Source organism: Carcharodon carcharias, chromosome 17 (genome assembly GCF_017639515.1).
Source record: "Carcharodon carcharias isolate sCarCar2 chromosome 17, sCarCar2.pri, whole genome shotgun sequence".
In the NCBI taxonomy this organism is placed as follows: Eukaryota; Metazoa; Chordata; class Chondrichthyes; order Lamniformes; family Lamnidae; genus Carcharodon; species Carcharodon carcharias.
The window spans coordinates 114,834,622-114,850,794 of NC_054483.1; the positions used below are offsets into that span (position 1 = coordinate 114,834,622).

The 16,173-nt window shown below is 43.4% G+C and overlaps 1 protein-coding gene across 2 annotated transcripts in view; it reads left to right on the top strand.

Annotated features, from left to right (window-relative positions):
- cfap58 (cilia and flagella associated protein 58) overlaps window positions 1–16,173 on the top strand; it is a 216,046-nt gene that overhangs the window by 118,751 nt on the left and 81,122 nt on the right. For both annotated transcript variants that reach the window (XM_041209910.1, XM_041209909.1), the window contains exon 17: window positions 2,107–2,240. In XM_041209910.1, coding sequence (XP_041065844.1) covers window positions 2,107–2,240 — 134 coding nt within the window. The remainder of the gene's footprint in view (window positions 1–2,106; window positions 2,241–16,173) is intronic.

The following is a 16,173-nucleotide window of genomic DNA, read 5'->3' on the forward strand; positions in this document are numbered from 1 at the left end:
TGAAGAGCATTAGTCACAACATTTGTCTTTCCAGTGAATTTTCACAGGCTGGAGTGAGATGATCTTTTCTGTATAATACAGTACTTTACATTTCTTCAAAATCTAGTCAGTGCCAGTAACTCCTACCATCCAGTTCCTTTAATGCTGTCATTGACACTTGTGCTTTAAATAAATTTATTTAAAAACAAGTGACGGGGAGAAAAAAACAGATTTTAGAAGGCTATCTCAGGCTGCAGATTGGAACTGAAGGAAGCATTACTGATCAGTAATGTTGGCAAGTTCCTCTTGCAGGCTAAAAATTGCTTCATAGGGAATACAATGTACACGTTTCACCCACAGCAGATAGCTGTATGAGTCAGTCTGGATCGAAATATCATGCTCAAAGCTGTCTAATAATATGTAAGCATCTCGTAGTCACTGCACCGCCAACAGGAAGCATGGGTAGTGATTGGCACATCATTCTATGACTATCTTAAGTGTGGCATTTTTGGTTTAGACAGATTTATTGGCAGCTTCCACTGAAGATATAAAATGAGCATATTGTTTACCAGTCAATCAGAGATGAAGCTAAACCTATAGAGAACTTGTCAGACTTATCGACACTACTGTTGGGTCTTATTTAGTTAAATCTTGACATCCAGCCTGGATCCGTCCTATAATGTTGATCAACAGAATAATTTTTCTGTCTATTTTCAGTTTTAACAAGATGGTGTTCACGCACGTGGAGGCTCTGACACCTTGTGTGACAACCAGCACCTGTTAAAGCAGAGATCATTGATGTGCAGTGTTTGTTTTTGTACAGCATTCTCCACCAGGGGAGTGATGTATACTTTATTTCTGCCTCATTGGACCTGTAGTTGATGCTATTGAAATCCTAGTTTTCTATAAATGAGTGCATATGTGCACATTGCGTAATCTGTCATTGGGGTTCATCCAGCTGACTGTCTCATATTTGTTACATAAAGTGTTGTACTCAAAGCACCGGTGTGGGTTTTGCAGTGATACGATAGTCCATTGCTGCCTGTTTAGCAGTTGTTTCTCTATAAATCTTTCACAGCATCCTCTGCTCATTGACCTCTCCTATCCTCAAACACCTGTATTGCATTTACAATAATTCAGGGAAGAATTACATTTTCCCCAAGTTTTAAGTCTGTGGAGCACAAAAACTACTTACACTCAGGGGAATGGCATTTTTTCCCCATACTACAAGGATCAAAATGTTTTTGAACAAATTTCTGATTCCCCCTTCAGGCATTTAGCAACCTGGAATTGGTGCTCTCCAAGAATATAATTAGAGGAAAAAAAAACAGTACCTTTCTCTCCTTCCCATCTGAAATGGAAACATGCACCTTGGATACTCAATCCGCCAAGTCATTCTCTGCAGGATTGAGGAAATACTGTTGTGATACCTCTTCCTGTTAAGTCAAAGTAATGAAGCTACATTCCTATGCGGATCAGGAAGAGCAAAAACGTCTGATTCTTGGGCACCTTTTTCAAAAAATAAACTAGTTCCAAGTTTGAGAGCATGGGATTCTTCTGGGTAATTTAGTATGATGGAGTGCACAAAAACTAAACAGGGATTAGAACCTTAAACTACTGCTTTTCTTTGAGCATGGAGGTAGAGGTAGTTGCACTTTGAAGATTCAGGTCTCAATACTTAACAGTCTGCAGAGACCCATCTGTTGATTTACAGGGATATTTTTATGGTAAGAGCAAACTATGGAAGCCCAGATTTGATGGTAGAAAATTATTAGCTGTCACCTGTACTATAACATCTCATAGCCAACTTCTAAACTATTTAATTCAAGCTGAAACTGACAGTGATGCATCTTTGCTGTTGAGATGTTTTATCCACTTGCAACCTCTGAGTGTTGAAGCACTTCACATATTCCGCAATGTTTTCACCTTCTCATTGTCATGGGCTATTTGCTGAATAATATGATATCTCACATTGAGTAGTCAGATGCAAGTACTTTGTCACAATGCTTTATTTTCAGATAGTCTTGACAAAACCTTCTATTGCAATTGATAACAGCTTTAAGAAATGGAACAGCAAGTTAATTACTTGCTAATATCATGATCTGTTGTTCATTTTTGTTTTGAAAGGCCTTGACTTCAGAGTTGAACATGTTTGAATCACAGAGTCAGGAGTACAAGTATGAGATTGAACGTCTAGCCCAGGAACTGCAGAATGTGAAAAAGAAGTACCACTGTCAGAAACGCAAGGAACAGCTGGCTAAGTATGAAATGTTAATCATTGCAAATGTGAACCAGTTGCCAAGGTTGCACTTCTTCATAAAGAGCTATTAACTCTTAAAGAAGATAGTGGTCCTTTTACACCACATTTCAAGGTTAAGGAGTCTGAGTTTATCTATAAATACAATAAGATCTTTTATTCTTGGCCCATCATAATTCACACAGCTGAGCTGGAATCGCATTTGTGGCTGTCTAACATGTGGCTTCATTTTATCGTCTTTTCATTCTTACTGATGGCTTACCTTTGATGAGTGACAGGAGAGAGCAAAGCCTGTTACTGTCCAATCTCATTTATTCTTTCTGCAGATGGGGAACAGAGGGAATTAGGGTGGCCAGTTGTAATTATGTATGCAGTGACAAAGTCTACTGGCGTAAATAGTAAAAGAGAGGTCATTGCTGGTTATGGGCCACATTGTTGAATTCCCCTCCTGTCTTTTCTTGGAGCTAATCATTTGCACCAATGATGCCCTCACCATTTGTTGTGACCATACAAACTGTTACCTCTTAAAAACAAATGTCTTTATTTTTATAAGTTGCTTGCTCTTTGTTTTTCCATGGGGATAGTTGGAGCAATGCCTTGTGCCCAGCAATTGATAATGTTCCTGACTGATAAGCCATATCTGTGCCACATGTTGATTCCCCCTAGGCTTGCCTTACACACTCAAAGGAAAGGAAAAAAACAGTCTTGCATCTATATAATGTCTTCACAACACCCAGGCCATCCCAATGCATTTCATAGCTATTGAAATTCAGTTTCAAGAAAGAAACTTGAACTGGCCATTTTAGAGCCATCATCCTATGTGCCAGCTTCCAGGTTGTGGCAGTAGCTTCTGCACAAGGTGCTGCACCATGTCACCTCCTGAAGGCATTGTGTAGTAGTGTCTAAGGGTCTTGGTGCTAAGCAAAGACTTAGAAAATATGGCTTTATTTGTGTTTACTGGCTGGGTAATTGAACACAGGCCTGGTAACTGAGCCCAATTCTTTCATCCACGCAGGATAGTGAAAAGCAGGAACCTTGGTTGATTATTTTCCCTCTTGCCTCAGCCAAGGGCCTTTCAGCTGGGTTAAGTGCCCTCACTGCTAAAAACACTTTCCAGAACTAACAACATTACACATTTGTACCCAAGAAAGAAAGAATTAGCATTTATATAGCTAGTACCTTTCACAACCTCTAGGCATTGCAAAGCACTTCACAGCTAATGAAATATTTTTAAAACGTAATCACTGTTGTAATGTAGGAAACAAGGCAGCTAATTTTCACACAGCAAGTTCCCACAAACAGGAATGTGCTAATGACCAGAACTGTTTTTTTAATGGTGGTGATTGAGGGATAAACATTGGTCAGGACATTGGGAAGAACTCCTCAGATCTTCTTCGAATGGTGCGTTGGAATCATCATATCCACTTGAGAGGGCAGATCGTGCCTCGGTTTAATATCTGATCTGAAAGACAGCATCTCCAGCAATGTGGTGTTCCCATAGTACTGCACTGGAGTGTCAGCCTGGATTTTGCGCTCAAGTTTCTGAAGTAGGGCTTGAGTCTCCAATCTTCGGACTTAGTATATTACTAACTGAGCCACATCTGACAATCTAAGGTAAACTCTCACCCCCTTCTCTCAATTCCCCAGATAGCTACTAAACATCACTGGGTAGAATTGGGTCAAAAAATCAAATCATTATGGGCCAGATCTTCTGAAGAGTGGCAATCACGATTGGATTTTCACTCCACGCCTTACCTGAGTCAAGAAGTGCACGTTTTGTGCCCAACCTTCCGACTCGGGCCTCCTCAGAAATGGGCAGTACAGCAAGTTCCCAAGGCCTTCATTCTAGTGCAGCAGAGTTAGTGAAAAGGAAGCCATGGCCCCTTTCCACGGTACTAGGTGTGGGGAGTGGAGGGGGGTGGGATGGATGGTTTGTGGGGGGTTGAGTGGTCATTCTGGGGTTAGAATAGGGCATTGGGAGGATTGTCACGGCAGTGGGGGGTAATCAGGGTGGCGTGGGGGGGGGCGGGATCTGGCCGGGAGGGTAGTCAAGACAGTGGGGAGTTGTCGCAGGGTAATCAGGGCTGGGGAGTTGTTTGGGGGTCAGGAGGTGTTTGGGGGTAGTTAGGGAGGTTAGTTGGGGGTGGGGGTTTGGTAGTCAGGGGTCCAGTGGGGGCGCGGGAGGTGGTTGCAGAGTGTATTCGGGGTCTAGTGAGGGGGTCAGGAAGGAGTCAGTACTCTAGATACCCAGGAGTTAGAAGTAGTTTTAATCATTCTATCTTCTCCTGGGTAACTAATCTGGTAAGGCAGTCGGAAACATCTGAAGTCTCTGATTTAAATCGAAATGTTGGATGGTTCCTCATTCAAGGTAATTGCCTCGGAAAATTGAACTTCCTGGGAAATTTGTGTGCAGTGCTTGCATTGGGATTTCCGGGGAGGGTCCTCCAGCGCATCTCTGGGGTACCTCCTAGGTACATCTCCTGGAGTTCAGAATTTCTGGGCCAATATGAGATAAAGAACGTCTCGCTGCTTAGTGTTAGTAAAGCTATTCTATAAGCTGTAAAATTTATGTCCATTGTTTTTCTCCCCATTCATCCTGTCCAATAGGCAGATCAAAGCAGCTATAGAAGATGGTGAATTTGAATGGCAAGATATCTGGAACTTTAGGACAATATTTTAGTATGATTACATTCTACAGCAAACATTATCCTATTAGGTTATTTTTATCCTGAACATTCACAATTCTATCACTGAAATGTTCTTGGGAACTTACTGTATAGTTCCATGCTCCAAAGATGAAGGGAACCAGTTTTGCACAATAATGTGAAACAAAAGCAAAAAATGCTGGAAAAGCTCAGCGGGTCTGACAGCATCTGTGGAGAGAAAGACAGAGTTAACGTTTCAAGTCTGTATGACTTCTTCAGAAGTGAAGGGAAGTCCCTTTAGCTCTGAAGAAGAGTCATATGGATTCGAAACATTAACTCTGCCTTTCTCTCCACAGATGCTGTCAGACCCGCTGAGCTTTTCCAGCATTTTTTGTTTATGTTTCAGATTTACAGCATCCACATTATTTTGTCTTGTGCAATAATGTATTTATTATATTCACTGTCTGTACGATAATCTTTTACTTTCAACGTTTTCCATCCACAATGTAGCTACCTTCCACGTAGGGCCTGTGTGTGAAATTAGAATTTGTTGCATGAGAAAATAACTTGTAGCTATGGACTGGATCATGCCTCAAAAAGTTGGTTGGAAACTGACCATCAAGAAATAAGTCCACCCTGCAGTATTAACATTCTGCAGACGGTAACAACAAGGAAAGTGTGGGACTCCTGTCCCTCAATGGGAAGAAGTCCAGCTGGTCAATCTGATTGGCCCGCAGCGCCAGAGCTCAGTAGTGGGCACTGCTGGGACTGCAAACAAGCCCAGGGGATAAAGGACGCAATGGATCCGGATTCCGGTAAATCATGGATATTGGGTGGGGAGGGATTGGGTACCTTTAGGGAGAGGGATGAGGGGTTGGGGCTATGGGTTTTGCAGTGCAGGTGGAAGGAATTGAGGGGGGGGGGTATTATCTTTGGCGGGGTGCTCTGGATGTGCATACCCCAAAGATAGTAACCCCCTTCCTTCCTGCCCTTTGGAAAACGTTTTGAAAGAACGGGTTGTCCATTCCTGCCAGCCTGCCCACGCCAACCACGTTATAGCATGGGCAGTGTAATGTTGGAGTCAATTGACTTGTAAACAAGCTTAATTGATTCTTAATTATTTATTTGCATATGGTGTCCGGTGTCGGTTTCCTATGTTTCTCATGGGATGTGGGTTGGCTAGGCCAGCATTCATCGCCGATCCCTAATTGTCCCTCGTTCAGAGGGTTTTAAGAGTCAGCCACATTGCTGTGGGTCTGAAGACACATGTAGGCCAGACCAGGTAAAGATGGGCAGATTACCTTCCCTAAAGGACATGAGTGCACCAGATGGGTTTTTACAACAATCGATGATAGTTTCATGGTCATCATTAGACTTTTAATTCCAGGTTTTTATTGAATTCAAATTCCATCATCTGCTGTGGTGAGATTCCAACCCAGGTCTCCAGAGCATTATCCTGAGTCTCTGGACAATACCACTATGCCACCACCTCCCTGTATCTTACCCTCCCCCCCAACCCTGTATTTTATGTGCTCCCCTGGCTGAAAACACACTTGATAGGGGGTTGTAAAATGCAGCCCCATATTTCTCACAGGGTGTTAAAGTTACCGTTCCTTCGGTAATGGCCTGAAATGATAGCAAAGGGGTAAAGTGCAGTAACAGCACCCGCTGCTGATGCTAATGCTATTCAAAGTGTTCCACCATTTCTAATTACTGAGTTAAACAAATTAAGAGGAAAGTAAATATTTCCACTGTGTGGAATATTAGCAGCCTATTACGACCTTGTTAACAATATTTCATGAGAAAATGGTGGATATTTCCACTGGGTTGAAGTAATAATTAGGTAAACATTAGTTTGTGCATTTAGCTGAGGTTAATTAGATGATGTAATGGCAATGGTACCAGGTAGCAGCAGATGTGATTCATGGCCATTTAGAAAATGGGTCAAGTGCCTGTTTAACTGTCCTGGAAATGGCAACAGATAGCTGCTTAGCAGCACTGACTTCACTGAAGAATACTTCATCAATGGCTTTTCCTCTATCGTAAAGTCAAAAATAGGGATTTTTATTGATGATTGCACAGTGTTCAGTTCCTTTCACAACACATGAGATAATGAAGTGGTCTGTCCCTGCATGCAGCAAGACATCATTAGGCTTGGGCTGATAAATAGCAAGTGACCATCTCCAACAAGAGACAATTTCTCCTTGATGTTGAATGGCATTATCATTGCCAAATCCCCCACCATCAGCATCCTGATGACCAGAAACTTAACTGGACCAGCCATTTAAATATTGTTGCTACAAGAGCAGATCAGAGGCTGGGTATTCTCTACTGAGTGACTCATCTCCTGTCCCATCAAAATCTTTGGATCATCTACAAGGCTGGAGCAAAATGGAATACTCTCCATTTGCCAGGATGAGTGCAGCTCCAATAACACTGAAAAAGATCAACAGATCATCAAAGCAGTCCACTTGATTGGCACCCCATCCACCACTTAAACGTTCACTCCCTTCTCTGCAGCTGCAATGTGTACCATCTACAAGATGCACTGCAGCAACCCACCAAGGCTCTTTGACAACACCTCCTAAACCTGAACCTCTACCAAAGTCAGAACAAGTTCAGCAGGTGCATGGGAACATCACACCTGCAAGGTCCCCTGCAAGTCACACGCCATCCTGTTCTGGAAATCTGTTGCTGATCCGTGATTATCCCTGGGTCAAAACCCTGGAACTCCCTATCTAACAACACTGTGGGAGTACACCACACGGAGTGCAGTGTTTCAAGAAGGCATATCACTACCACATTCTCAAGAGGGCATTATGGATGGGCAACAAATGCTGGCCTGGCCAGTGACATCCACGTCCCATCAATGAATAAAAATAGAAATGCCCACATGTAATGCAAATTGCCTCAGAAACCAGATCTGCTGCAAGGGATGAATCTATTTTCACTTGATGGAGATACTGAGCCTGATGAAGTTTAGGGGCTGCTGTGACTAATCTGTACTAGCTTGTGAATGAAAACGTACAGGAATAATTAACCAAGAGTAAAATGATCCTTGTGGCTGTTAAGACTAGCACCACTTTCAACATCTAAGCCACAAGAAGCTTTTAAGAGACACACATAAGTCATTCTGTGCATTGCTGCATATTATGACACAGCCGATGGTAAAGGCTGAGTTGTTCAAATACCACAGGGAAACTTGAAACAACGGTCATAACCCATTTTACAATTTGTATGTTTCGAAATGCAGGCTTTGAATTCATCAAGTCCCAAGAGGTTTTTATAAAACTAAATTAAATATTTATTAATACAAGAAAGAGTGCAAGCACATATATATATGGCTACAAAATTACTACTGTAATAACTACAAAAATCCCCTAATTAATCTGACTCTCAGTTACACCTCCGTTAAGACAATAATAAAACACATAGATTTAAATAGTCACCTGGCAAAGCACTCCCTGGATAGTCGCCTTCAAAATGAGTTTCTTTCAGCTCTGGGTCCTTGCAGACACTGGCATGAGGCTTACTTGGAGGCTTAAAGTCTTAGAATCTCTCTACCTGTTATCAACAGCCTACTCTTCCTTTATACATATTTTCCTCTTTGAATGCAAATTCTCATTGTATCGCTAGGTTTTTTGAACTTTACCTCTTCTAACAAAACCCTTTCATAGCACCAATTTTATTAGTAAGCTTTGGGAAACGTAAATTCGTTGTTTGGCTTCCTCTGGCTAGGGTGTAATATTTCACCCATTCTTTCAAATGGTTTATTTAAAAATGAAAATTGCCCCCTTTACACTTCACATTGTAATTTACCTAATTAACATTTCAAACCTACTTCTCTTCTATACATCAAAGCCTCTCGACCAGCTGGCATTAATCCAATTAAGACACACACACACACACACACACATATAGCTACACACACCACTAGAACTCTATTTTAAAATAATTCCAATAACATTATCGACATTCTTATATCTTCTTGACACTGCATTAAGGATGGTACTGATGCACTGTTTTGCCAAATACACAAGTTCAGCAATGACCATAGTCTCAAGTTAAACAACAGCATTAGTTATTTAAAATAGTTGGTTCTCCCATGACAACAAACTCAGGTAGCAATATGCACAATAGCCAACAGTCCTATGGACATTGGAGCAAAAAGGGTACCTCTCTATGTCCGAATGGTGTAAAGAAAATCTATTCCTGGCAGTTGGCATTGTGCTTAAATTCTAAAGCAGTTCATTATCCTTGAGCTTTTTGTGGGAGAAGGAAGGATCAATGGCCGTCTATTTCTGATATGGACAATGCTGTGCTACCATGACTGATGTTACATTTGCACAATATTCACAGTATGGCAGTGAATAAATATTTGATGATCATGTGTGAACAAGGGTATTCTTTTAATCTACATTTGAGTGTGTGTACTGCCGAGACAGGTAAAACAATGACTGTTTGTTGCATGTAGCCTAACAATCAATGGGCAAAGGCATTGCAGTGGACTTGAGTGAGAAGCAGCAAGTCAAAAATACTGATAAGATCAGTGGCTAATACACATGGGACAAAGACATGTCAAGAGTTAATGATAAATAAGCTCTGCATATGTCTTGGGACGGCCATAATAGCTGCACCAGGCTTCTCCCCAACAACATTACCTTGTGCAGTGCCAGGTACATAGGCCAATTACTGTCAGATCATATTAAACAGCACGTTCCTTTGGCTGTTCGTAATTGGCAGAGTACTGACCGTACTCAACCGGCTGTGCTTAAAAAACCCAGAACATAATGTCTGACGTTAGATATGATTCTGTAATTGCACAGCACTTGATGAACGATCCTGAGTATGCTAAGAATTACTCTAACAACCAATTTAGGATTATCAGTCAGCCTCGCAATATGGCTCACTTAATGTTTGCTAGAAGTTACATATATTCATATACTGGGGCCTGGCCAATGCAGGAAAAAGGAACATTTCCATGCATTGTGCTTGTTTATATTAAACAAAAGTGTAAGGGATAGTAGTTTACTGGTGCATTCTCCATGGTAATACCTTGACCAAACAAGGTTGACTTGCCAATTAATCAGCACCCTTTTCTCATGAAGTATAAATTGTTCCCTCTGAAATTTGGCATTCTTGCATCTGTCCTGATGAGTGCAAGATGAAAGGCTTCAACAGCATGTCTCTTTCTTCAGTAATATTCAAGTTCTGTCATTGTCGGCGGCCCTTCAGAATCGAGGATGACGTCCGTCAGGCTTGGTGAGACTTCAGATGACGGAGGAGCCCAATTCTAGATCCATATGTTCTTCCGCAGTGGGGGCATGTTGCTGTGCAGGGGAGTGGAAATCGCAGCCCCAGGTTGGCTTCTTTCTCCTTCCTCTGCTGCTGTCGTTCCGCCTCACTGTCGAGTCGCTGAGCCTCGAAGTGGCTTGTGCCTTGATGGACCAGGTGGTGACCGAGCGATCGGCAGCATTCTCCCTCCACCCCCCCATCAGAGGTATTAATGCCGCTGTGCTTTAGGACAATCTTGTGCATATCCTTGTATCCTTATACCTTTTCCTTTGGCTACCCTTTGGGCGTTGACTAACGGAGAGCTGTGAGGAGAGAACCTGCCAAGGGAGGCAGCTTTTGGACATCCAGACACAATGGCCTGTCCATTGGAGTTGCTTCTGCAGAGACAGGGCTTACTCGAGATCTGTGCTACCAAGCAACTATACCATTTATAAACAGATGCCCTTTTTACAATATCTTAAAATGTAGGAGTTTCTTTGGATGCATCATGTGAACCTACTTAGTTGCCTGGTGTGCCTTCCAGTCTTGAAATGTGTCTTTTGGGATATCCTATCTGTAGCATACATGAGCCTAAAATGATCGTTGTGAAACCTGGTGCATTGTTGTCAGTACTAGAGTTGTAGCCTGGATTTGAATATTTACTCCAAGGAATCTTTTTGATGTAAAGTGATTTATTTTGAAGCAACCAAGCAAAAAAAAAATGTTTACAGTCTTCAAATCTTGGCAGAGGATGGGATGATTACCCACAACAGCCGTGTTTTAGCATTTTACTTGAGGCTTTTTTCACACTTGGACATAACTAGAAAATAACTCATCTGTTAAACATTCTAACCATACAGTTCTGACATCAGAGAGAATCCTTTATTAGCTAATTCATGGATATCAACTATGCCAAGTTCCCAGCAACAGAGTTTCTCTGGCCCACCATTTTGTATTTGGCAAGAAGAGTTGCTTCCCCTTTAAATTCTAAAACAGAAGCCTGCAAACCTTATTTTTGTCACAGTGCCTTCTGTGTTACTTGAGTTTCCAGACATAGATCAGTATTAGATCACAAAATGGGTGGAATCTTGTGGTGACTTTGGTGGTAAGGGATGTTTAATCAGGCAGGAGCCTCCACCCCCATTATGTCCATATATAAGGCCATTTGGCCTTAACAATGCAGAAGGAGGCCATTTGGCCCATTGAGTCTGCACTGGCTCTCTGAAAGAACATTTAACCTAGTCCCACTCCCTGCCTTATCCCCATAACCTTGCGTATTCTCTCCTTTCAGGTAGCAATCCAATTCCCTTTTGAATACCTCAATCGATCCTGCCTCCACCACCTTTTCAGGAAGTTCATTCCAGACTCCAACCACCCTCTGGGTGAAAACATTTGGCTTTATCCCACTGCCACTGGGATGAACCCAGTGGTGGATCAGGGGCTCGCCATGTGAGGAACATGACAAGCAAAGACTGGTGTGTGTGCCTGTAGCTCCTAGGAGATGGGAGGGTGGGTGGGGGGGGGGGGCGCTGTGGAGAGGGGGGTGGAGGGGGATGGGGGGGTGTGGTGGGGGCTGCGGTGGGGGGGGGGGCGGTGCGGTTGTGGGGGGGGTGGGGGGTTCCCTCATTCAAAGGCACTCAGTCTCGTGGTCTTTCGTGGTCTGCTGCCACCACAGATGTTGAGGGCCTTAGGCCTTAATGTAGACCTCAAGGAATCTGTCTCTATGCCATCTGTCTCTAAGCATTATATTGATACCGAGGGTTCTGATCAGACACAATTACGTGGGCCTGAATTTTTAGCTCGGCGATGGGGGCTGCGATTGGTGGGCCTGGGATCGGCCGGGAAACAGACTGTTGAGGTGCAGGGGCAGAGGGATTCAGGTTTATACATACATAGATCATTGAAGATGGCAGAGCATGTTGACAGAGTAGTTAATAAAGCATGTAGTGTCTTAGGCTTTATTGATAGGGGCATTGAGTACAAGAGTAAAAAGGTCATGTTGAACTTTTATAAGACACTAGTTAGGCCTCATCTATAGTACTGTATCCAGTTCTGGGCGCCATACTTGATGAAAGATGTGAAGGCATTGGATAGAGTACAGAGGAGATCCACAAAAATGATTTCCAGGATGAGGAATTTGGAGAGGTTGGGACTGTTTTCCTTGGAGAAAAGAAGGCTGAGAGGAGCTCTAATAGAGATATTCAAGATCCTGAGGGGTATGGACAGGGTAAATAGTGAGAAACCATTCTGACTGACGAGAAAATCAAGAACTAGAGGGCACAGATTCAAAATAATTGGCAAAATGATTAAATGTGTTGTGAAGAAAAATGTTTTCACCCAGAGGGTGGTTGGAGTCTGGAATGAACTTCCTGAAAAGGTGGTGGAGGCAGGATCGATTGAGGTATTCAAAAGGGAATTGGATTGCTACCTGAAAGGAGAGAATACGCAAGGTTATGGGGATAAGGCAGGGAGTGGGACTAGGTTAAATGTTCTTTCAGAGAGCCAGTGCAGACTCAATGGGCCAAATGGCCTCCTTCTGCATTGTTAAGGCCAAATGGCCTCCTTCTGCACTTTGATGCTATGATACACAAGGTGTGGTGGACCATCCCGAAAAGACATGACATGGGGCTCTTGCCTGTTCTCCAGCTGGCAACCGAGACCCTCATCATCTCCTCAAAGTCCTGTCTAACATGCTTGTGTCTAACTACGGCAGCATTTTGTGTTCAAATGATGGCCCATTAGCATCATGATGTCTAAACCCTGAATTAAGTTTATTCAATGTCTTCATAGCTGCAGCATTGTATTTGGTCATACAAAGATGAGCAGTTTCATTATATCTTTAAATGTCATCGTGTTCGTAACTGCACCTGACTCTCTAATTGTCCATAATAGCACTGTAATCAGTGCTTGGCTCTGTGCCAAAAATGTTATGTATGTCATGGTAGGCAAGTTTTTGGATGTCACCATATTGATGGGCCCAAAATTTATCAAAAACAAGCGCAGAATTACTTCCAAATGTGTTGTGACTTCATTTCAAGATGTTTACATTCTTGCAAGAGTGATATTTGACACCCATTATTTACTTATATTTTAAATATTTCCTCCTTCCCTCCCTACTTCTGTTCCCTTTGTTGATGTAGCTTTTGTCTCCCCACAGCTAGGCCGATGGTCTCCCACAGTTTGTGGTATTCTGCAATTTACAAATTTAGGGGGATGTAATCCAGAGAGTGAAAAGACAGTCTGTATTTTGCAGTGCTGCCTTTTTGAGATCTAGTTGCTTGGATGGGTGAGGATAAAACTTATCTGTCCAAGCAAGGGAAAATTGACTGACAGGAATGTCTGCAAGTCCTTGGATTTGGAATTCATAATCTATAGATTCAAAAGCAAGCATTGTAGCTTTGGCATTTGTAAGCTTTTCTTTATCATCAATATAAAAATGAAGTACTTGCGTTTACGTAGCACCTTTCATGCCCTCAGGATGTCTCAAATTATTTTTGAAGTGTGATTGCTGTTGTTCTTTAGGCAAATACAACAGTAAGGCACCATAGAGAGAAATGAGATGAATGATTGGTTAACCTATTTTTAGTGATGTTGACTGAAGGATTCTGTGCCCTTCAAATAGCGCCCTTGCTGCTGACCCCCTCCCACCATCACTCACCTGTGGCCTGGGTGGCTGATTGGCTGGCAGCTCTTGGGAGGTTGGGTTTCTGCCACCGGGGGTTTGATCCAGAGGAAAGCACCTCTGCCCACTGAAGAGCATAATTCTCACTTAACTCGGCAGGCCCTTCCTGCAAGTATACGACATGGGGCACTCGCCTGTGCTCCTCCTGGCCGGTGAGACCCCGTCACCTCTATTAAATACTCCTCGTCATAATTCTGTCTGTCTGTCATCAGATTTCTGTCTTAGTTGACTTGCTAGCTTGTTTGAATTCTAGTATATTAGCAAAACCGGTTTTCTGCAATGATAATACTGTTTTGTGTTCCTATCTGACATTATCCTTTGGAAGTTGGGACTGGAGTCCCCAGAAGTATGCCAATGTAATGGGAAATCCCTGGGGCACTATCAGTGCCAGCAAGGGGCATTGGGAAGTGGTTCAATTTTTATGGTCTCTCTATATAAAAAAAAAACCCAGCCATATTGCGGGTGCACAGTTAACCCATGCTTGTTGATTGCAATGCAGACAACACTCCAATTTGGTGTGCTGCCTGCTTATTTCAATTATTTTGGTGATCAGCTGGGCCAATATTGCCCGTTGCTCACACCATTTAAAGCTAGCTTGCACTGCTTAAAAAGGAGGTACATTGTGACTGGCAGAGATCCTGGTCATCATGCAAGAAATGAATTTGATGTGGGAAACACCAAAGAATCCACAGAATGGGCCAAGCAGATGCTGTGATGGTCGGTAACAGTGGGAAGGTCAAGTTGGATAAATGTGAAATTGTGTTTTCACAGATGAGTTCTTCATGGACAACCAGGCAGAATTGTAGCTGGTGGCAAGAGCTGATCACTCACAATAGCGTGATTGTGCAGCATGCAACAGACCATCGTGAACCTTGACCCCAACCTCTGTCGAACACTGTGCCTGCAGAGCAATCCAGGCAGTGAATGCATTGTTTCAGCATGCCGGAGCTCTGCTCTGATGCATTTCTTGTGGTATTATGACTTTCACTGCTGCACACTTGTGCTTGGGTCATGAGCCATGTCTTCAGCGGATGTCCCTTGTAGCCACCCTTTGGATTTCCAGTGGTGGCTTAAATGCAGCCTACACAGTGGACTGCTGCAGAATGAAGGCATCATGACTGCTGCTAGGATACTGCGTGTTGATCTGCACGATTTGTTGCCTGTGGTCACACACCAGCTGGGCGATGAGGGAGTAGAATCCCTTTTGGTTCTGGTATAGGGTAGAGTTGTCATGCGGCACTCGCAAAGCAAAATACTTGCAGCAAATGGCACCTTGCAACTTGGGGAAAGCTTGCAATCCTAGCAAAGCCACATGCTCTCTCCACATGGCAATAGAAAATGAAGTGTAGTTACCGCTTTGATTAGACAGCCTCAGTGAGCTCCCTTCTCCACCCAAGGATAGCAAATGGCAAAATGTTGTAAATATCTCCAGCTCCAGACTGGAAAGAGCCAAATGCATGAAAGTTTATCACTGCTGGCATTGAGGTCTATACCCTGCTCTGAGATTGCAGTTGTGGTTGCAGCTGGTGGCAGATTTCAGTGAGGATGCCACTACTGAAGCATAGACATCTCACGCATTGTTCCTCACTGAGATTCAGGTAGGGGAATTGCTCCCTGAACAGCCTGGGTGGATTTGCCTGCTGCTGAGAGCCTTTCTCCCCCTTTCGCCTCCTCTTCCTCCTCCTCCTCCATTTTCTTGCTCTGCATGGCCTCTGTTTATTGTCTAAGTCATTCTCTATGCCAGTGGGAGCACCTGCTAATGCATCCATGTCTGTAAATAATTAGTTTGTGCATTAGCCTTGAAGTCTGCAAAAAGTCCTTCATCACCTGCCAAACCACGCCCTGTAGACTTTTCAACTTTAAACTGCAATAGAAAGTACCAAACAGTTGTAGAATCATTGCAACAGCCAGATGAAATCTACCAGTGACTCGCCTGTGGGTAGATGCTGGTCCCTGTAAATAGTGATGATGGGCAGGTCGGGGAGTGGTCTTGCTGTAAATGAATGTTCAGCTGTGCGAGATTAAGAGAGAACATTAGCTGGAACATTGACCTGAAAAATGGCATGGCTGGGGTCAAGTCAACTTTGCATGCTGACTGACATCATGGGCAGCATTTTCCCCCCTGTTTGCCGGGGGGCGCTGTGTGGAAGTGGGTGTGGGCGGGCGGGTTCCCGATCGGCTCCCTTGGTCAGGGTCGTGCCGCCATTTTACGCGGGTGGGCCAATTAAGGCCTGCCCAGCGTGACGCCCGCTTGGAAGCGCTGTGCGCTCCCTGTGTGGGTGGGGGATTCCCTGACCTGGGAGTGCATCTTTCACGCATGCACACGAAAGAGTGCA